Here is a 23,227-nt window from a genome sequence, read left to right on the forward strand (position 1 = left end):
TCACTGATACCAGTGAGTGATCCTCAAATAAGTCAGGTCTGTTTGTTGTCATTAGATTTATTTCCATCATGAGTGGGATTCTGAACTATCTGTTCCAAGTAGTTTTCAGAGAAGGCATTTAATAATGTTTGAGAGGACATCTTGTCACACCCACCACTAACAAAACTGTAATTTTCCAAATCATATTGGTTGATCAAAATCTCCACTGATGATTACAGTATGACTGGGGAACTTATGGACAAGCAGACTGAAGACTTCACTAAAAGCTTTCGGTTATGTCAGGAGGTGAGCCTGCTGGTCAAAAGGAGGATTCAATTACAGTTTTATCCCATCCCCAATATTGATTCCTGCACAAACAATCTTGTATGCAGCTTTAATTTTAATCTCGTTAGATGTGAGTTTGTCTACTGTGACAAATACGCCACCCCATTAGCCCATACTTTCAATACACACTTAAATTTTCCCTAAAAATCGCACTGCTATCAACTTTCAGTTTTAGCCAGCTTTCCTGTTCCTAGAATTGCACGAGTGTCACTGCTTCTCAGGAGCACTTTAAACTATGACACTTTGTTGTGAATGCTTCAGCAGTCAAGTACTAGGATTTGAATACTCTCACCTTTGGGGGGACATTCCTTTGGATCTTAACCAACACTTTCAGGTCTCTCATAACATTCATTAGCTGTACTGGATGGAGACTCACTTAATCTGAAAAACCCTTGTGTCTATACCACTCACAGTCAACTACCTGCAAAGCAGCCTCTAATGTGCACTGCACACCTGGCCCATTTAGGGGGAACCTACAGTTCTCAACCCTATGGCACAAGTCCAGAAACTCGCAGCCTAGCTTGTCACAGAACTCTTGAAGTATCTGGTTCAGTCCTTCCACTCAACTCAGAACAAGGGAGCCACTATTAGTTCTGGAAACAATGCTACAAATTGTGAGCTTTGTAGAAACATGTGTGAGGCTGTTCTTCTCAAATCTTCTCTGCCAACTGCTGGAATGATTGATGTATTAACTCAAAGCCCACAGGAGAGGCATCGTTTGTTTTAACATTCACCACAGCTTGCAGTTGATTGCACCCTGTCCCATCAATGGCTGCCAGAATAAACTTTTCAACATGTTGAATGAGGCCCCCATGCATACACACTGAGTGCACCTGGAGTCCTTTCATGCCCCTCGCTACCATTTCCCTGGTGTACCTTTACTTATTGCCTGGGGCTACCATTATTTACTGCAGGTTCAGTTTACCTTAGTTTAAACCGTGCAGCACCAACAAAGCAGCTTTTCTGCTTGGGGTGGTTAACAGTGCATACAACTGCTTGATGTCCAGATGATCAACAAATTAAAACGGAATCTTGGAAACATAGGCAGAAGGGTTTGCCCAATATGTGAAGTCTCAACTGATCCATGTGTCCTGTATCCATTCTTGTTCCACTGAAGTATGGGAGCCATTTTAGTGTTTCGTTTTTTAATCTCCTCCTATCTTTCTGCTGGGACGGTGAGGCACTGACAGATTGTGGGGGAGGCATTCTGTGTGTAGTGGCAAGGCATCTAACTCCATGATATCCTCCTCATCAGTCAGATGTGCTATTATTACATGTTACGGTACCTGGGACATCTTTTGATCCAAACATCATGCTACTTTCCTGGTCAGTTTTCCCTTGGAGGTTGGTAGGGGAAATGGCAAGTTGAGAGAGACACTTTTTAGATTACCTTTTCTATAAACACTGTTAAAGCATTCCTTCAGCAATGTATGATTTTATAATCTTTACACAGATTTTACAATACCAGCAGAGCCATTCTAAACCTTCATGGATATAGAAAAGTGGCACTTTTTTCAAACATCCCCTCTATGTTTTTAGTAAATACAATCACATTTTGTTTGATTACATACTGAGACCCTTTACTAATTTTAATCAGACTATCAGAAGGAAACTCTTCTCTTACTCTTTTCGCCATGTGGTTGTGAATTCTTGCAGACAACACACCCATCGCATTTGGAGTGGTTTTCATCATGGTGTTCCCATGAGCAGCTTGGGATGTAAAGATTCACCCATACGGAGCCCTACTTGCCTGGGTAAGCATTACACAACCGAAATGTCGCAGGTTCCTCAGTCCTCAGAGGTTGTCTGGTGATGACAGATAGGTTTGTACCATCCTAGAATTGTGGGTGGTTAAATCAGGATCCTTGTTTCCTGTGACACACAACATTCCACCGGCTTGACCCACAGTGGTCGCTGAAGCATGCTCAGAACTTACAGTTCTAGAGGACTGGTAGTCTTCACCAGATCCCAGCTCAGGTAATGCAAGTTCACAAAACCTGTACTCAGCCAATGAAGGCCAAGTTTCCTATGGTGCTCTTCGTCTGGCAAGGTTTATTAATTTAATAGCAGCACTTGCTTGTGAAGGCCATGCACAAACTGGAGCATTATGGAATTAGGGGAAAAGTTAACAAACACTTCCTTCTACATCTATAAAAGGTTCAAGCAGAAGCTCATCCTCTAGTGTCAACATGAAGAGAATATATAGGATTACTATAATGATGTTATGAAGTGTGGGGCACCACAAGATTCTATTCTAGTCCATGGCTTTTCGAGACATAAATCCAGCAACTGCCGTTGATATAAGAGATGATTCAAAAACAAATGGATAAACCAGGACCACTTGGAAAAACAATGGATCATCATCATTATTATTTACATTTTATGGCATCCAATGGACCACTTTACGCAATTTTATTAAAAGAGTTTTTCAGTTTACTGTTGGACCAGTATTTCTCCATTATCTCAGATATAAATTTTTTTTTTTTTTTTTTTTGTTTCCCATCTGAAATCATCCTTCGCATTTTCTGTTTGCTGATATTTGAGTTATGTTTGTAAAATTGTTGAACCATTTCTATCTCTTTAGTCAGCATTATATATTCAGTATCTGGGGACCTACCTGAACCTTGCACGGCACCAAGCCAGAGATTTAAAATTCTTTTACACAGAAGGTAAGATCAGAGAAGAGGGTACTATCCAGATTGCCACACCTTTCACATCATTCTCATGACTGTAATGTCGCTGAAGAGTTTGGAGGCACCAGACAACCGATGAAGATAAACAGCCAGAACTTGGTACAGCACTGCAGCCTTCATTAGTATGAAGGATCAGAATGGCATTAAATTCAAGATATAGCCAAGTACATTTTAGGAATGGGTGGTCATGAGTAGACTTATAAACACATTGTTATAAAATCTAGTAATTTTTACTAAAATGCAAAGCGATATCGATGAAAAAATGTCATTAAAAATAATAGTAACACTAACCTGTTGCCAGTAAGCTGCAACTTCTGGGAGGTTAAGACATTCACAGATGTACACAAGATTAAGTATATCCTTCTGGAAACAGCTACCACCAAACCCTGTATAAGAAAATACACCACATTAAAATTACTGCTACACCTTAGCTGCACTTTGCACACTTTTCCTGAAACATTATACAGAAGTACAAGGGTTATTTTAGACTAGAGGTGATTTCTTTCTTTCTTTCCTACTTTCTTTAATTGATTCTATGCCACTGTGACCATTCCTGACAAGGCTGTGTGGTGAAGTTGAAAGATTATGGAGGAAAGTGTCAATAATAAGACAGATATTGATAGCATAAGAAGAAGCATACAGCCTGAGGCAGGGATTCAGGTTTATATCCCAGTTCATGTCCATAATTTTAACTTGTCAGTAATTATTAACCATTTCTCATGGGAAATATATTAATATTTTATTGAAGGATAAAAACAATACAAAAGAACTGCCAGACTGTGATGGTTTTAGGAGTACGTTATTTCATTCCAAAAGGTATCAGTCATTTCACTTATGGTCATGATGTGGTATCAGTATTTTTCATGATGTGGGTTTCAGTTTGACCAGTTGTATTTTCTTTTAAGTGAATTACACATCCAATCAGGCAATGAAATATTAAAGGCTCATATGCCTCAGACAGAACAGCAAGTCTGCCATGATGGAGCACCACAATAAGTTTAAATCACACTGTACTGTTCTGGAAAGCTTTCATGTACTAGCTGCACAGTCACTTACTTTCAATAGTAAGATACAAGAAGTGACAGAAATTGTGAAGCAGCCTGCCAACATGAAGCACAATGACAGATACAGGCAACTCTTGCCTTGGCTGTCAACAGAAGCTGGCCTAAGAGCCGATGGCATTTGGGAAGCTGCACCGAGAGATGTGACAGTAAACAAAACAGCCAAAAACATCTATTGTATGCACAGTTTAACTTTGCAGTTACTGTGGGGGATGCTGAGAGCGATGCCTCCATCCCACAAGCACTCACAACTCTTTGTTGGCTGCCTCCCTCTGACTGCTAACCACCCATCCCCAGTCCCACTCCCTGCCTCCCTTTCCCTCTACCCACCCTGCCCAACACTATCACTGCCACAAGCAGTACACCACCCACAAAATAGCATTGGTGCTGTGAGATTAGCTAGCACCACTCAAAGTATTTATGAAATTATACTATATAAGGTTTGATTGTGGGACTGGTCCTAAAAGCAAATTTGCCACCCTAATGGAGACCACTTGGAACAGTGGTTGGAACACTGGTCTAAAAAACATGACGACACAATTACACAATGGGAAAAGTTTTACCGAAGTTGGGCAATTCAGTTTTCATTATACATAGACTATTTATAAGGTGTCTCTCACTGACTCCTGTTGATTGCAGATCACACATGTATACATTTTTCTAGTGTTCTGCTCATTTATGGTGTCATAGAATAAACATTTTCTAGATATTCCTGACAATTTCTAGTCCATTCATACTGTATACTTATTCATACTGTATCTTCTATATTCTTCCCAAAACATCTTAATCATTTCATTAATTACCGATTCACTTAGCTAGACATAAAATATGATAAAAGATTCCTTTGCTACACACACAATAACAACATGATCAGCAATTGCACTGTAAACTTTCATTGGCTAATATCGTAAATCATGTCTTCTTCTTATTCAATCTGAGGACCAGTTCGATGCCTCTGTCCACATTATTATATACCATGTGAAACTTTTCATCTCTGCATTAACTACTGCAACCTACATCCATATCAGCATACTTACTCTATTCATCCCTTCATCACCCACTACAATTTTAGTCTCCCCCCCCCCCCCCCCCCCCCACATCCTGGTGCCCCCACTTCCTTCCATTACCTAGCTGATAATTTGATTCATAATTATTCAATCTCTCCATCTAATCTTAAACAATTTACTGTAGCACCACATTTAAAAACCTTCTATTCTCTTTTTGTCTAAACTGCTTCTTGCCCAAGTTTCACTCCCATACAAGGCTACACTCCAGACAAATATCTTCAAAAATGACTTTCCAATATTTATATTAATATCTGATGTTAGCAAATTCCTCTTTTTCAGAAATGCACTTTGCACCATAGCCAATCTAATTTTATATCCTCTCTGTTTTGGCCATAATCTGCTGCTCAAATAATAAAACTCATGAAGCTTTAGTGTCTCATTTCACTTCATAATTAATTCCTTCAACATTACCTGATTTAAATCTACTACATTCCATTACCCTTGTTTTACTTTTGTTGATATTGATCTTTTAACTTATTTTCACAACATTATTCCATTCATACTGCTGTTAAATAAGAAACACATACTTGCACCTTACGGTCCATTCTCAGTGCTTGCAAAATTATACTGTGGTATCCAAACTGCTTCCCTCACACAGGCTACACATCACATACATACTAGCATTTCTCTCATTTTGAATAAATTGTTCAACACATAGCACCTTCTAAGGTAATAGTGTTCTTCACATTTGAAATAATTACCTGTAATCAATGTGAAGCTATCATGATTACTTAAATAAGTGTCTTACCAACAGATGCTTGCAAAAATTTTGGACCAATCCTGGAATCAAGACCCACAGCACGTGCGACTTCAGAAATATCTGCTCCTGTTGCTTCACAAACAGCAGACAGTGAATTAATGCTTGAAATTCGCTGGGCCAAGAAAGCATTAGCTGCCTACAAGAAAAAATTAATCAGAGGCATTAACACAATAAAGTCAATTAGGAAAAGTCAAAATCTTCCAGATAAAAAAAGATATTAAGATGAAAATACATTCCACAGCAGAAATTGCATCAAGATTAATGTCAGCAGTAACAAGCTTTCAGGCATGCATGTTCAGAGTGCAATGCTTCTAGGCACGCATGTGCAGAGTGCGGTGCTTAAACTTGGGCAAATTTCAATTTGAATTTCCCACCATATCATAATTCCACCAGAGGTCACAATTGGCATTCTTGAAAGCCATATCCATCTAGTAAACAGTCAGAATCTCAAAATGGCCAAGATGTTACAGACAAGTGCAGAGTACAACCAAAGAGCTGCAATTATCGAAAGTCTTTACGCTGGGCGTTCACCCACTGAAACAGTTTAATTAACTTCAGGTATCTGAGATCAACTGTCTATGATATTGTGGCCAAGTATAATGCTTCAGAGAAGTGTGCAGTTTACATACTAGGTGTTGCGTATGGTGAGGGTGATATCATTACTTTGAATAGGGACAAACTGTCAGAAAAGAAATTTATCTGCAAGTTTTGACGAATGTTACAAAACTGTTAATGGTAACTGTGCCCTCAGGGAGACAATATGTCTTGCAACAAGATGGTACACCAGCTCATAAGAGCCATTTAGTCCAAAACTGGCTCTCTAATAATGTTGACATATTCTGGTAAAAGGAGTTATGGCCAACAAACAGCCCATATTTGAACCTCCTCGACTACTATGTTGCAGCATAGTTGAAAGAGTTACCAATAAGATGAGGCTCCCTAATGTCGCATCTCTATGCACCACCACTGAAGCAGCATTCATGAATATGGACAGCACTGTTTTAAAGAGTGCGTGGAATTGCTTCAGGACAAGACTACAGACGGTCATTGCGGCTGAAGGTGGTTACATCGAGTAATGTTACTCTTGAAAGATACCATTACTTATACGTAAAAGGATTTTCATTTGTATTTTGTTTTAATAAATTTGCTTTTAAAAAAGTTTCATTTTTCTGGATTTAAATGCCGCAGTCTGTACTTGGAGGTAGCAGGCACCTATACATGGAAGCAGGAGACAAGACAGGGATGCTAGGAGAAATTTTGGAGAGAAAAAAAAGAAGAGTGGAGAGAGAGAGAGAGGAGGAGGAGGAGGAGGAGGAGGAGGAGGAGAAGAAGAAGTAGTAGTAAAAGTAGAAGTAATGGAATGGTGATGTGGAGCACATGTAGCTGTAGAATGAGATAACTGAAGACATGGGTGGTGAGAAAAGTAACAGGGTGTCAGATTGTGAAGCTAGCACTGAAGTAAGTACATTATCTTACACTGCATGCTCTGAAACTGAGTGCTGTACTTGACCATTCATAGGTCTTAAAAGTTGGAAGGAAAACTTTGTATAGTGTCAGGTAGGCAGTGATAATTTCAGTGCATTCACTAATTAAAATTACATAAAGCTACAGTTACTAGCAGAAAAGCCAGGGAATGATTCTATAGGAATTAATTGTGCAGCCAGCAATTCTTATTCTCACCTTCTTGTTTGTTTTATCTGTCTTAGTAACTAACTCATGGCTGGCAAAAGTCATTTACGTCCAGGATTTGATTCACCATGAAAACTCAGATTTTTCTGAGGGTAAGAAATTCTGGAGTGTAGTTCACTCAGATTAATGAATGAAAATTAGGAACTGAAGAATGACTAGTGTCATTAATAGACAGGCTATCAAGTGACGGCCTAAAATTGAAAGGCTTGCACTGGTGTTGGGAGCCACACGATATTTACATTACCTATCAAAGTATGAATATTAATTTGTTACACACTAACCAGTTTAGACAGTTCAGATGACCATGTATTTGTTGTTATTATATTTCGTCTTGATATCCAATGTTCATACACCCAACACAATTTTTCAATAGCTGCTTGTCCTTCAGGTGAATCTTCGCCACCTATGAGCACTCTGTCTGCGTTGATCAGATCATCAATAGCAGTTCCTTCAGCAAGAAATTCTGGGTTTGACAAGATCTGAAAAATCCATATAAATTTATTAGATACAGCAAAGAGTAAACAGCCACTACCAATACATGGAAAACAACAATAAAAAGGACAAAAATCGTATCTAGGAGAATAATTAGTAAGACTAATTCAGTGGTACTACTGACTTATGATTTTAGAGGAAAATAACTATAGAAAGGAAGGCTAAATACAAATGCAGTCAGACTTGTAAGCAAAATAATGGACTATATTATAGATATAAAAAACAGACTGTGTGTATGTATGTCCAGATCTCCTCCCAAAAACCTGTATCATATGTCACCCAGATTTGGCACACAAATAGCAAACTTCGTATCAGCACTGTGGAGTTTATAACCTCCTATAGCCTCAATAGCAGCAGAGATATTGGCAAACATGTGATTTTAAGCCCCTGCTGAATATGCAGCCCTGCACAACTGGCATGTCGTGGGAATATCATCAGATGCGTTACTGACTTGCTTAGCGAAGCAGTCTATACATCAGCAGCAAGAAAAGATTTATCCAGTCCCTGTCATGTAGACTACCCTGCACACCAGGCATATTGTGAGAGCAGTATCAGCTTGCTTTGTCAACTTATTTTGCACTAGCAACACTTGAGAAGGACAAAAAGAGGAGGAAAATAGACAAACAAAAAGAGGAGGAGAAAAGATGAACTGGAGAGGGGGAATAGGGGATGAATAGGGAGGTGTGGGGGAAGAGGTAATAGACAGAAGAGAGGGAAGAGGAGATGAATAGAGACAGGGTAGGACATTGACATTGAGAAGGGGCAGGAAGGGATGGGCAGATATGCAGGCAGGAGGAAATGGGCACGGAGAGTGGGAGGAAAAGATGAGTAGAGAGGGGTGAGGAGGAGATGGACAGAGGGGAAGAAGGGTACAGATAGAGATATGGGGAAGGAGTGGTCAGAGAAGGATGAGGTATGAGGAGAGACAGGCAGTGGACAGGCAGTGAGGGGCGTGAGAAGGAGATGGGCAGACAAGGAGATAGACCAAGAGAGGCGGAGGAGAAGATGTGTGTAACGTATGTGTTGAACACTCATGCAAGCAAAGCTGCAGGGAAAAGGCTAGTGTGCATCTATAAAGCAGAGCATAAGTATGTATGTGCAGGAACTCCTCCCAGACCCCTGCGTCAATTTAAACCAAATTTGGCACATAAACATAATCTTCACGAGCATCAGCACTGTGGTGTTTATAATCTCCTGGCTGCACTAAGAGTGGAGATAGAGGCAAAAACAGCTTGACATGCATGTTGTGTGGGAGCTGTATGGACCTGCTTCACAGGGCAGCCATTATATCAAGGGGAATAAACGGTTTTATGGCCCCTGTGGAGTAGGCAGCCCCACACAGCAAGTGTGTAGGAGTAGTATTAGCTTGCTGTACCAACCTATTCTGCAAGGGCCACATGTGCTGATGGCACGGCTGTGGGAGGGTTGAGATGGATAGAGGGGAGAATGGACAGAGGGGGGGGGGGGGCAGGAGTGGATGTATAAGAAGAGAATGATGCAGGAGTGGATGGATAGATGGAGGGGATCGACAGAGCAGGGGAGGGGGTGATGAAAAGATGAGGGAGGAGTGACAGAAAGAGGAGAAATAGATGGACAGAGAGGGGAGAGGGATGAGGTGACAGGCAGAGGGGGGGAGAGAGGGACGAAGTGACGGGCAGAGGGGGGGGGGAGGGAGGGACGAAGTGACGGGCAGAGGGGGGGGGGAGGGAGGGACGAAGTGACGGGCAGAGGGGGGGGGAGGGAGGGACGAGGTGACGGGCAGAGGGGGGGGGGAGGGAGGGACGAGGTGACGGGCAGAGGGGGGGGGGGAGGGAGGGACGAGGTGACGGGCAGAGGGGGGGGAGTGAGGGACGAGGTGACGGGCAGAGGGGGGGGAGTGAGGGCCGAGGTGACGGGCAGAGGGGGGGGGGGGAGTGAGGGACGAGGTGACGGGCAGAGGGGGGGGGGGAGGGACGAGGTGACGAGCGGAGGGGGGGGGGAGGCACGAGGTGACGGGTAGAGGGGTGGGGGGGAGAGACGAGGTGACGGGCAGAGGGGGGGGGGGAGGGAGGGACGAGGTGACGGGCAGAAGGAGGGGGGAGGGAGGGACGAGGTGACGGGCAGAGGGGGGGGGAGGGAGGGACGGGGTGACGGGCAGAGGGGGGGGGGAGGGAGGGACGGGGTGACGGGCAGAGGGGGGGGGGAGGGAGGGACGGGGTGACGGGCAGAGGGGGGGGGAGGGAGGGACGAGGTGACGGGCAGAGGGGAGGGGAGGGAGGGACGAGGTGACGGGCAGAGGGGGGGGGAGTGAGGGACGAGGTGACGGGCAGAGGGGGGGGGGGAGTGAGGGACGAGGTGACGGGCAGAGGGGGGGGAGTGAGGGACGAGGTGACGTGCAGAGGGGGGGGAGGCACGAGGTGACGGGTAGAGGGGTGGGGGGGAGGGACGAGGTGACAAGCAGAGGGGGGGAGGCTAGAGGTGACGGGCAGAGGGGGGGAGGCTAGAGGTGACGGGCAGAGGGGGGGAGGCTAAGGGTGACGGGCAGAGGGGGGGGAGGCTAAGGGTGACTGGCAGAGGGGGGGAGGCTAGAGGTGACGGGCAGAGGGGGGGAGGCTAGAGGTGACGGGCAGAGGGGGGGAGGCTAGAGGTGACGGGCAGAGGGGGGGAGGCTAGAGGTGACGGGCAGAGGGGGGGAGGCTAGAGGTGACGGGCAGAGGGGGGAGGCTAGAGGTGACGGGCAGAGGGGGGAGGCTAGAGGTGACGGGCAGAGGGGGGAGGCTAGAGGTGACGGGCAGAGGGGGGGAGGCTAGAGGTGACGGGCAGAGGGGGGGGGAGGCTAGAGGTGACGGGCAGAGGGGGGGAGGCTATAGGTGACGGGCAGAGGGGGGGGAGGCTAGAGGTGACGGGCAGAGGGGGGGGGAGGGTAGAGGTGACGGGCAGAGGGGGGGGAGGGTAGAGGTGACGGGCAGAGGGGGGGGAGGGTAGAGGTGACGGGCAGAGATGGGGGGAGGGTAGAGGTGACGGGCAGAGATGGGGGGAGGGTAGAGGTGACGGGCAGAGGGTGGGGGAGGGTAGAGGTGACGGGCAGAGGGTGGGGGAGGGTAGAGGTGACGGGCAGAGGGTGGGGGAGGGTAGAGGTGACGGGCAGAGGGTGGGGGAGGGTAGAGGTGACGGGCAGAGGGTGGGGGAGGGTAGAGGTGACGGGCAGAGGGTGGGGGAGGGTAGAGGTGACGGGCAGAGGGTGGGGGGGGTAGAGGTGACGGGCAGAGGGTGGGGGGGTAGAGGTGACGGGCAGAGGGCGCGGGGGGGGGGGGTAGAGGTGACGGGCAGAGGAGGGTAGAGGTGACGGGCAGAGGGGGGGGAGGGTAGAGGTGACGGGCAGAGGGGGGGAGGGTAGAGGTGACGGGCAGAGGGGGGGGGAGGGTAGAGGTGACAGACAGAGGGGGGGGAGGGTAGAGGTGACGGGCAGAGGGGGGGGGAGGGTAGAGGTGACGGGCAGAGGGGGGGGAGGGTAGAGGTGACGGGCAGAGGGGGGGGAGGGTAGAGGTGACGGGCAGAGGGGGGGAGGGTAGAGGTGACGGGCAGAGGGGGGGGGGAGGGTAGAGGTGACGGGCAGAGGGGGGGGGGAGGGTAGAGGTGACGGGCAGAGGGGGGGGGAGGGTAGAGGTGACGGGCAGAGGAGGGAGGGTAGAGGTGACGGGCAGAGGAGGGAGGGTAGAGGTGACGGGCAGAGGAGGGAGGGTAGAGGTGACGGGCAGAGGAGGGAGGGTAGAGGTGACGGGCAGAGGAGGGAGGGTAGAGCAGATGGGCAGAGGAGGGAGGGTAGAGCAGAAGGGCAAAGAGATGGTGGAGATGGGCAGAGATGTGGAGAGGAAGAGAAGTGTGTATGACATGTGAAAAGCACTTATACGGGTGAAGCCGCAGGTATCCGGGTAGTTTAATATATATCTGAGGTTCTCCTAAATCACCTCTAGCTAGGAAATTGTTCACCACGCAAGTCGTTCACAGAATGAAGATTAATAAATAGAATACAACAGACATAGAACATGCAATGGTATACACAAGTGTTGTTTCATACTGAAGGTTTCCAAAGTTGTAGATCTGTGAGGAGAAGTGCTGGCAAAATCCTGCAATACTGCCGTGTACAGCAGCTTTCCCACTCTCAATGCTTATCTTCCCCACTTCTCCCCACTGCTCACTGTGTGTCTAGCACCTGTCTACAATGGAAGTGCTGACTGTTGCATCTGCCAGGTATGAAATCCATGCAGTTACCTAGTTTTCAAATATGAACCTAGTTTTCAAATATGAACAGGGTTCCACCTATCGAAACTAACCATCACTTGTGTGAAGTTTATGGCAAAAAAGTGTAAGGCCATTCATAATGTCTGCAGGTGGTGTAGGGAGTTCACTGCTGGTAGCATGGACATTCACACTGAAGACTGGAGCAGAAACCACTGATTTCAGATGAGACTGTTCAAAAGAATGTGACACTACTGTTCAAATATCAAAATATCACCATGTGTGAACTGGCTCTTCAGGTTCCTGAGATTCCGCTAGCTCTGTTGAGAGAATATTTTGTCTCAAAAATTGACATATCACATTTTTTCATGTGATGGGTCCCACGAAGCAACTACAAGCAACTGCTGGCAAAGTGACGACGACTCTGTTTTCAGACAGGTATTGTGAGACACTAAGGGACCTCAGGCAGGTGATCCAAAACTGCCAGAGAGGAAAATTGGGCAGAGGAGTGATGATGCTGCATGCTAACACTCAACACAGCATCTATTGTCAAAACCAAGTCCTCCTGGAAGGATTTGGCTGGACTGTCATTTCCCCACCCCTGCTCCTCTCTACATGCTGAACCTAGCCCTTAGTGATTACCACCTTTCCTGAAAGTGAAGGAACAATGGGGTGGACTATGATCACTGACTGATGAAATCAAACACAAGGTTATTTCATTACTCAGTGGTATCTCCAAAAATGTTTTGATAGAAATGATAATTATGTAGGAAAATAGAGTAATGTTTGAGCTTTAAAATGATGTGAGCAACTATGAAAATAAACAATGCTTTTTATTTCCAAAAAAATACGGCAATCTTAGTTTGAAAAATCAAGCCTCGGACATACGATTCTTAATATAATACTGCAAAAGACTCTACTGTAAGAACACATGTCATGAATCATGAACTAACCTATCACATCCGCTATCACTAATTTGTACTGCTATCTGTATTTGTGTACAAGCAACCATTATTTATTTGTTTCTTACACACAATCCATTCTTCATATTCCTCTGTTTAATAGTGCTTCATATGCATTTCATTCTTTTCTGGCTTTCTCACATTTCTTGAGTCTTAATTTGCAATGAATGTAGGATCTGCAGTCTCCTCATAGTCCTTTCTCACCTGAATATTCTTGTCACAATACGAACACCTTTGATATCCATACAGAATTTAACTATGCCTGTAATCTCTATGCTTGATACTTGTCTGTACTGTTAAATAGTCCTTGACAACAACTGATCTAGTTCCAATGTAGACTTGGCTTCTCTGTATCAGAATCTTCCTCATTTATGAACTGACTTGAATTATGTGATGCACTGTTAATCTATATGTGGCTGCAAGACTGGAAGACGAAATAAAAATGAATATGTCTTCCACAAATAAAGAGCACTGGATAGTGCACTTTACCATGAATGCAATACAATCAAGAGCTGTTGAAAACATAGTCACTTTTGTATAAAAAACAATCTTGTAGGATCTCTCCATTCTAAAATAACAATATTAGGAAAAGGAAAGCTGCCACTCACCACATAGCGGAGGTGCCGAGTCACAGATAGGCACAACAAGAAGACTGTCACAAATAAGCTTCCGGCCAGCAAGATCTTTGTCAAAAACACACACACACACACACACACCCACACACACACACACACACACACACACTACTGCTCTCTGGCAACTCAAGCCACACAATCTATATGCAACTCAGTACCTCCGCTATATGGTGAGTGGCAACTTTCCTTTTCATAATATTGTCGCATCCCATCCTGGATTTTCCACTGCGCAATGTCTAAAATAGTGTTAAGAGAGTAAGAATTTAAAATAAAAATAAAAAAAAGACCTTGTCAAGGTTATAAAACAATTGGATGTTGCTTGCATATGAAAGCCTGCTCTACAGCCACTTACAATAGAGGCTGTAGCGACTAAGCAGCTGCTTGAATTCTAGTATACCAACAAAGCACCAACTGACCACCTGATTTTAAGTCCTCTCTCTTACATCCGGCATACCAATGTTACAACAACTACTTGGGACCTACATGTCCTTAACTGACTTAAGGAGAGGAACTGAAATGGCTTTCTAGCATTACTCTGGGAACTGTTCAGTTTACTGTATTTAGTTTAAAATTTGGAGCAGGATTTTCTTAACATTTCCAATAATAAGGGCAGTAGCTCACAATTGGTTAAACCTCTTACTTTAGCAACAGACAGCAAAAGGTCATTATTCACAATGTTGAGAATGGCTGTGATGTGGGGTCTAAGTGGGGTACAGTCAAGTGGGGGGTGCCCTAGGGACCAGTGTTGGGGTCACTCCTGCTCCTTATTTATATAAATGATATGCCCTCTAGTATTACAGGTAACTCTAAAATATTTCCGTCTGCTGATGACACTAGCCTGGTAGTAAAGGATGTTGTGTGCAACATTGGTCCAGTTTCAAATAGTGCAGTTCATGACTTAAGTTCATGGCTTGTAGAAAATAAATTAATGCCAAATCACAGTAAGACTCAGTTTTTACAGTTTCTAACACACAATTCAAGAAAACCTGACGTTTTAATTTCACAGAATGGGAATATGATTAGTGAAACTTAACAGTTCAAATTTCTAGGGGTTCAGATAGACAGTAAACTGTCGTGGAAAGCCCAAGTTCAGGATCTTGTTCAAAGACTTAAGACTGCCATTTTTACTATTTGAATGGTATATGAAATGAGTGACTGTTTGACAAGAAAATTAGACTACTTTGCTTATTTTCATTCGCTTATGGTATTATATTTTAGGGTAACTCTTCCCATTCTAAAAGGATATTTTTGGCTCAGAAATGGGCGGTTCGGGCAATAAGTGGTGTAAGTTCACGAACCTCTTGTCCACTCCTGTTTATGAGTCTGGGTATTTTGACATTAGCCTCTCAATGTGTGTGTGTGTGTGTGTGTGTGTGTGTGTGTGTGTGTGTGTGTGTGTGTGTATTCCGTACTGTAATTTATTGTTAACAATATTAGCTTATTCCCATGAATAAGCAGCTTTCCCTCAGTTAATACTTGGCAGAAATCAAACCTGTATCTGGATTGGACTTCCTTAACTCTTGTGCAGAAAGGTGTACAGTATACTGCTGCATCCATTTTCAGTAAGCTACTGCTCAAATTCAAAAATCTCAGCAGTAATCCACACGCTTTCAAATCAAAACTGAAGAGTTTCCTCATGGCTGCTTCTATTCTATCGAGCAATTCCTTGAAAAATTAAGCTGATTCTTGTTGTATTGTTGGTTGTGTTTACTTAAAATTATGGCTTGACTTTTTCGGGTTCATAAACATTTCATTTTTATGTCATTACTTTTATGTTGTAATTATGTACTGACATGTCCCATGACCTTGGAGATCTGCTCCTCAATTTGGTGCTATGGAACTTGACGTGTAAATAAAATAAAATAATGCAGCTTATAGGAAGTAAAGAATTTTTAATGACATGGAGCTGTGTCCCCGCTGCTTCCTCAAAGAGAAGGTACTGTTCATCACTGGTATAACAGAAGTCCCAACATCACTTCTCATTATCACACTGTAACAAAAGAAAGCCAGAGCCTGACTTGCAGTGGTGGTGATGTTTTTGAAGAAAAAGAAGCTCTTGTCCTTTATTAGAGAATTAGGAGGGCAACTCATATCTCCCTCTGAAAGTCTCAAGTCTCCGAATTTCTACCTAAAGTCTCTGAATAGCTATGCACATATCTGCTTGTTTAATTAAATGGGTGAAGAAGATCAGAAACTGAAGCCATGGTCTTGTTTCTTTCTCTTTAATTATAGGTACCCGTTTTGCCGTTTCTGTCCTAAAGGCTGCAAGATTCTCACCAGATGACATGCCCTTGGAGCTCTGCAGAACCACCAGTCTGCCCGATTGTAGAGTGGCATTCATCATTTCATTGAGGAACAGGTGGCTCTTGAGGATGACCTGTGAAGGGCGAATTAATATTGTGGTGAACTGTTTGGTTATATGATCGATTCATTTCTGGGCCTTCTATCTACATTCAGGCACAACCAGTTGGCTCTACAATGCACAGTTTGGGTTGCTGAGCCCCCATTTGTAAAGCTTACTTTTGGGTGCTGTGCTCTGTCTGGTAGATGTATCCAGATTGGAAAGTGGTCACTGAAGTGCAGATTATCACTCACCTTCCACTGAGCAGGCTGTGAGAGAGTTGGAGACCTTAAGCATAGATCAATGGCAGAATTAATCTGTAGCACTGCTAAAATGACAGGTTTTCAATCACCACAAAGTTCTCAATAGCTTGAACCCAGGTGCAGGCGGCAGTGAAGCTCACAGCGCATGATGTGTGTGAAACTGCTCACAGAGTAGGAACATGCAAGCAACCGTGTGATAAGATTGTGCAGAGGATCAATTGCTAGATCATTACAAGGCAGGTAAAGGCTAAATATTGACACAAGAATGTAGCTGTTCTCAAAGGAAAGAAATGAGACATGGTATTCATAATTTATTAAGGTGGCAATGTGCCTATAGCCCTCCCTCCATCCTTTATGTGGAGACTATAATCCTCGAATGGGGCGTCAGTCTCTTTACAATGAATCTTCTACATGTTAATTCCTTCACACGGGCTGTAAACTATTTCCTGGCTGTGTTAGGGGTTGTGTCCTTGGCTATTGAGTGTGACATAGGCAGTTTCCAGTATCTGGGAGGTGAACCCTTTTCTTCAAGCTGTTTTGGAGATTATGAGTTGGTCTTTCTGTAATCCTTCAATATGAATTGCGATTGCAATCTATTAGATTAACTTAAGAGCTTGTGACTTTCCAATGGTGGCAGTGATTTCCTTCTGAAACGTTCTGGCAGAAAACAGGGCTCTGAAGGGTAGTGCTTTTGGTGGGAGCAGGAAATGGCCAACTGAAAGGCCTGAATTTGGCTCCTGAAGCTGGCAGAGAGAAAGGCTTGAATTTTAAATAATTTTGTGCAGTGGTTTGGGGCTTGTGAAACTGAGAAGATGGCTGACAAGTCATGGGCCCACAGGGCTGGAGGTGGTGTTTCCAACTGCATTTCTCAATGACTGTGTGTCAGATTAAGACTCGAACTTGGCACCTTTGCAATTTGTGAGCATGTGCTCTACCGACTAACCTAGCCAAGCACACCTCACAACCCATCCTCATGGCTTTAATTCTGCCAGTACCTCATTCCTACCTTTCAGACTTCACAGAAGCTCTCCTGCAAAACTTGCAAGAAAGGATGTGAGTCATGCCTGGGTAGCTCAGTTGGTAGAGCACATGCATTTATGGAGTCAGTAACTGAACCTTAGTGAACAACAAAGCCATTATTCAAATAATGCCTACATGAATCCAAAAGTGCATTCCTGTTCACAGATGTCGAATTCGCATAAGAATTGTCTGTTTTCTTTGCAAATGTTACTGTTTAGTGACTGAGCATGTGCTCAATAGGGTGAGACCTCAAATTAAGTTTTAGAGCTAAGTAGCTACATCGACTGAGGCGTTTAGTAAACAAGACAGACTTTGCTAAGTTTAATTGATGTCAACAAATTATTTTTGTTTTCACGGAAACTTGAGGTATGGTTGTTTGGTGTGACCTTTAATCCTGCTGGCTTTGAACTGTTATCTTGTTTCGTTTTTAATGGAGATTATTGGCAGAAGTTGCAAGAAGCCAGCTGGGGGTAGTGTATCAACTGTCAGCAGTGTACAGGGGGCGGACAAAAATATCAAAGTCAGAACCTCTTACCATGCCTAATATGGTGCAGGAGAACCACTGTCACTGAAAACTGCTTCCAGGGATCTCAAAATGGATAAAAACAGCACCTGTATGGTTTTCAAGGTAATCTTATTCCATTCTTCCTGCAAAATGGGGCAAGGTCATGCAACAAAGATGGAGGTGGATAGCCATCACGCATGTTTCTCTGAAAAATAGACCACAAAAGCTCAATAACATTGAAATCTGGTGATTGGTGGCCGGGGGAGATGCAACAATTCATCCTCGCACTCACAAAACAATTCCTACACAGTGAAAGTTGTATGAACAGGTGACCTGTCATCTTGGAACACAGCATCACCAATGAAGAACAAAACACTGTACCTCAGAATGGACTTGATCAGTCAAAATGATCATATAATCCCAGAATGAGATTTTCACTCTGCAGCGGAGTGTGCGCTGATATGAAACTTCCTGGCAGATTAAAACTGTGTGCCCGACCGAGACTCGAACTCGGGACCTTTGCCTTTCGCGGGCAAGTGCTCTACCATCTGAGCAAAGGTCCTGAGTTCGAGTCTCGGTCGGGCACACAGTTTTAATCTGCCAGGAAGTTTCGATCATATAATCGTTGGCAGTAATGCAACCTTGCAGAGTAAACATGGCATCCACGGAATACTATGAAATGGCTGCCCACATCATTACCAAACGCCCACCATGTTTCACTCCTCTTAGAACGTAAACTTGATCAGAAGTTGTCAACATTGTGCAACAAGACGCCTCTAATCAAATGACTTTTGCTCAATGATGCACAGTCCCAGACCATGTTCTATGGTTTTAGCACCATGTTTTCCTGTTACAGGTATTTGAATCGCTGAATAGTGATTTTGGGAGCTTCCCTGCAATTCCGTACTTACGGAGCACGCTTCTTCTTGTTTTTGTGCTGAGAAGGGTTCATGAGTACAACAGTACTGCAGGGACTTACGCAGCTGTCATCCTCTTAGTTTTCATAATAATTCTCTTCGATGACTGTTTATCACAAACACTCAACACATACTTTCACCCGTGTTGTGACTTAGCAGATGATGTTTTTTCACTTTCCCTGTATGTGGTATGAAACAGTGCCTCTTGAAACATTGAACACTTTGGCTACCTTGGTTATGGAAGCACCAACTGTAAGAGCATCAATAATTTGTCCACATTCAAATTCTCTTAACTCCAAAATAAAACACTCATAACTACGCAGAACATTGTTCTGAAGACAACTGGCACTTTTAACTTATTGAGGACATTGCGCACGTGCCATTCTTGGTCAACTACTACAGCGCAAACTGCAGGCATGGGCTAGCATCTGCATTATGTTCAAGCACACTTCAGCTTTGTTTTAAATACCACCACAATGGTAGTGAGGATTAGTTACCTTTGAGACGAAGTGGCAAGTTGAGGGGAAAGAGACAGGAAGCAAAACAGCTAGTTAACAATACACAATTCTCAAGGCTGATACCAGGATTTATTCATGGTTGCCAAAAGACAAACCGAACTGACAGGCAGACTTTGATGGGAGTGCTGTAGGGCAAGTACAATCAAACTGCTGGCAATGCAGCTGAATAGCTGCTGGAGTCAGTTGGTTGTATCTCCCTGTGGTGATGCGTATGTGGTGGGCAGAGTGTATTTTCGGCATAGGCCACAGCTGGTGTCTGCTGTTGGCAACAGTGCTGCACGGAAGCCAAGTCTCATGAATGCCGTAATCGATGTTTCTACTCCAGGAACTTCTGTGGCCTCTCCTACTGAATCTCGCTTAGATGTGTCTCTTCTGGAGTCCCCAAGTCAACTCTCCCACACCAGGATGGTCTCTTAGCATTCTGCAGACCTCACTCTTCAGACGTGGCCACACATCCAATTGGCCAGATCATCATCTTCTGCCTGATCAAATTATTTTGCAACATCCTTGTTAATTACAGAGGCTGGACAAAAACACGGAAACACCAAAAACACCTGTTCCCATACCCAATATGGTCTAGAAACTGAAATATGGCATCCCGGCTATTACACAAGTTGAAAATATGGTCACTATTTTTTTTATAAACTTAAATTTGCCATATTTCGTGACAGTACCTTTTCCATTAGACGTTTGCAAGCAAATATAAGTCTTGGCTTCAGTTGTCTAAGTATGATTCCACAATGCATCGTTGTCGGCTGCAGAAAATGACGTGGTTCAACGTGTTTCTCTCATTTTGGTGTTTCAAATACAGTTTCTTCAAATGTAGATTCTTCTTTTTAGTTAATACAAAAATAATAGTTAACATAATTCAAAATTATTTATGACGGCGACCTTCACATTGTTCTTCCATCAACACACACCAAGAGTTAGCTTCCGACTCGGACTGACTATAGTCAAAGACTACTCCAACGTCAAAGATATTTTACACAATCAGTTTCTTTGCTATTCTTCGCTACATTTTCTAATAGTAATCAATATGCTTTTACTCTCAAAAACAGAAGTAAATTAACATATAATAAGACAAATTATAATAAATTCTGACAAAAATATAAGAAAACATTTTCAATTCAGTATCGACAAATACGGTAAAAAAATAACATCTCCCAGATCCATTACAAAACCCAATGGCACCCAAAATCACATCCAGTCACCTCGAAATGAATAAATACAGACCATGTATGGTTTTCAAAGGAATCTTATATCACTCTTCCTGCAAAATAGAGGCAAGTTTGGGTAATGACGCAGATGGATATCAATCAGTCACCTTTCTTCCCAGAGCATACCACAACGGCTCAATTATATTGGTATTACTGTGGTGGCTAGGGGAGATGTGGCAATTCATACTCATGGTCACAAAACCAGTACTGAACAGTGCAAGCTGTGTGAACATGGACCCTGTTGTATTGGAACACAGATCACCACTGGGGAATAAACATTGTGCCACGGGAGGACCTCATTGGCCAAAATGGTCACACAATCCCTGCACTAATGCAACGTCACAGAATAACCTTGAGCCCATTGAATATCATGATATGGCTGCCCAAATCATCACTGAACTCTTTTCATGTTTTACTCTTACAATGTAAACTTGGCCAGAATCTGGAAACAGCATTCAACAAGACTCATCCGGTTAAACGACTTCCTTCATTGTTCCATAGTCCACATTTTGTGTCTCTGGCACCATGTTCTGCTGTTATGAGCAGTTGCAATAATTGACGTAGATTTGGAATTCCAACTCACCCTGCAATTCCCAGCTTATGGAGCACTCATGTTGTTTTGATGCTGAAAGGATTCGTGAGTGTGACATTCAGTTCTGCAGTGACTTCTGCAGCTGTTGTCCTCTTATATTTGATGACAATCCTCTTCAAAGACTGTGTCATGATAATTCAACAAACCCTTTCTTCTGTGTTGTTACTTAGTGGATGATGTTTTTCCACTTTCCACATGTATGGCATAAATCTCTGATATGGTTGTTCTTGAAACACTAAATACTTTGGCTACCTTGGTCATGGATACACCCACCCTACGAGCACCAATAATCTGGCCATGATCAAATTCACTTAACTTTGACATCAAGCACTCACAATTTCACAGAACACAGTTCAGATCCTGACTGACACTTGCAACATATTGACAACATCGCCAAGATGCCATTCATGATCAAATACAAAAGTGAAACCTGCAGGGTTGGCTAGTATCTGCATTTATGTTCAAGCATACATTTCTCACAGTGTTCCCATATTTTTGTCCAGCACCTGTACATTTTGTAGTCCAGTGGTTGCATGGCAGAATCATTTTGAGAGTAGTTGCATTTTTACAGGCCATTTATTGGTGGTACAGAAGTAGTTACAATTGTAACTGTGTCTCATGTGTCCAAGTGAGGCTGGCGACTCTTATGCAGATTGATTTAATAGTGTAACAGGTTAGAAGATTAATCCAGATCTGCCAATAAAAGTGTGTGTCGTATATTTTGTTTTGCGTACTGCACATCTCAGAGCCGCATGGATTCTGGCCTTGGAACTTCAAGCAATGCCACTGAAGTTCTGAGGCACAGATGAAAGGTACATTTTAGGATCCCCAGCCCACCACTGTTGAACCTCAGTATAACAGCCATTTTAACAGAGAAGTTTTTATCTGTTTTTCAGATTCTGGTGGGCTGATGTGCTTATTGCAGTTGGAGGTTTGGATGAGAGCTCAAAAGTTTCTCTTAGGGATAATTCGTATTCTATAGACTCTGCAGACAAAGTATCATCTGTTATGTAAAACAGAACCACACCAGTGCAGTCTGATGTTTCTGTTTTATATTCTGGATTTGAAATTACCAAATTGGCTGTAAGAGATAGACTTTCTAGCTTCTACATACTGATGTGGCAGTCACAGCTTCCACTTAGATTTGTGTAAAACAGTTACTTAATCCTACTAACTTTTTAGTCTAAGCGACAAATGGTGGTGTGAACAATGACAGTTTTAGAGCACGATACAGATTTTTCACTTCAGTGTAGGGGGATTCACTGTGTTGATTTTATTTTTATCAATGAATGCTGAGGACTTTTAACTCCAGACTTCAAAATTCCCACTGCACTTTATGCAGAAAAATAGCAATGATGTGGTGTTCCAGGTTATATGCTGCTTTTGTCACATTTGCTACAAACTGCCTAACTTTTGCAATTAATACTGGTGTACCCATAAACCACGGACCATGCCACTAGTGGGGTGGCCTGCGTGCCTCAGTGTTACAGATAGCCATACTGTAGGTGCAACAGCATTGGAGGGGTACTTGTTCAGAGTTCAGACAAACAGGTGGTTTCTACAGAGGGGAAGCAGCTGTTTCAGTAATTGCAGCAGGGGCAACAGTTTGGATGAGTGACTGATCTGGCCTTATAGCATCAACCAAAACTGCCTTGCTGCAGTGGTACTGCAATGATTGAAAGCAAGGGGAAACTACAGCTGTAATTTTCAAAATGGTTCAAATGGCTCTGAGCACTATGGGACTCAACTGCTGAGGTCATTAGTCCCCTAGAACTTAGAACTAGTTAAACCTAACTAACCTAAGGACATCACACACATCCATGCCCGAGGCAGGATTCGAACCTGCGACCGTAGCGGTCTCACGGTTCCAGACTGCAGCGCCAGAACCGCGCAGCCACTTCGGCCGGCAGCTGTAATTTTTTTTTTTAAGGGTGTGCAGCTCTACTGTATGGT

At 43.5% G+C, this 23,227-nt stretch overlaps 1 protein-coding gene across 2 annotated transcripts in view; it reads right to left on the reverse strand.

Moving 5' to 3' along the window:
* The window catches only part of LOC126481010 (UDP-glucose 6-dehydrogenase), a 94,189-nt gene that overhangs the window by 23,178 nt on the left and 47,784 nt on the right, over window positions 1-23,227 (reverse strand). For both annotated transcript variants that reach the window (XM_050104465.1, XM_050104466.1), the window contains exons 5-7: window positions 7,876-8,073; window positions 5,894-6,041; window positions 3,309-3,403 (exon numbers count right to left, since the gene is read on the reverse strand). In XM_050104465.1, the coding sequence (XP_049960422.1) occupies window positions 3,309-3,403; window positions 5,894-6,041; window positions 7,876-8,073 (441 nt within the window). The remainder of the gene's footprint in view (window positions 1-3,308; window positions 3,404-5,893; window positions 6,042-7,875; window positions 8,074-23,227) is intronic.

This window comes from Schistocerca serialis, chromosome 5 (assembly GCF_023864345.2).
Source record: "Schistocerca serialis cubense isolate TAMUIC-IGC-003099 chromosome 5, iqSchSeri2.2, whole genome shotgun sequence".
Lineage (NCBI taxonomy): Eukaryota > Metazoa > Arthropoda > Insecta > Orthoptera > Acrididae > Schistocerca > Schistocerca serialis.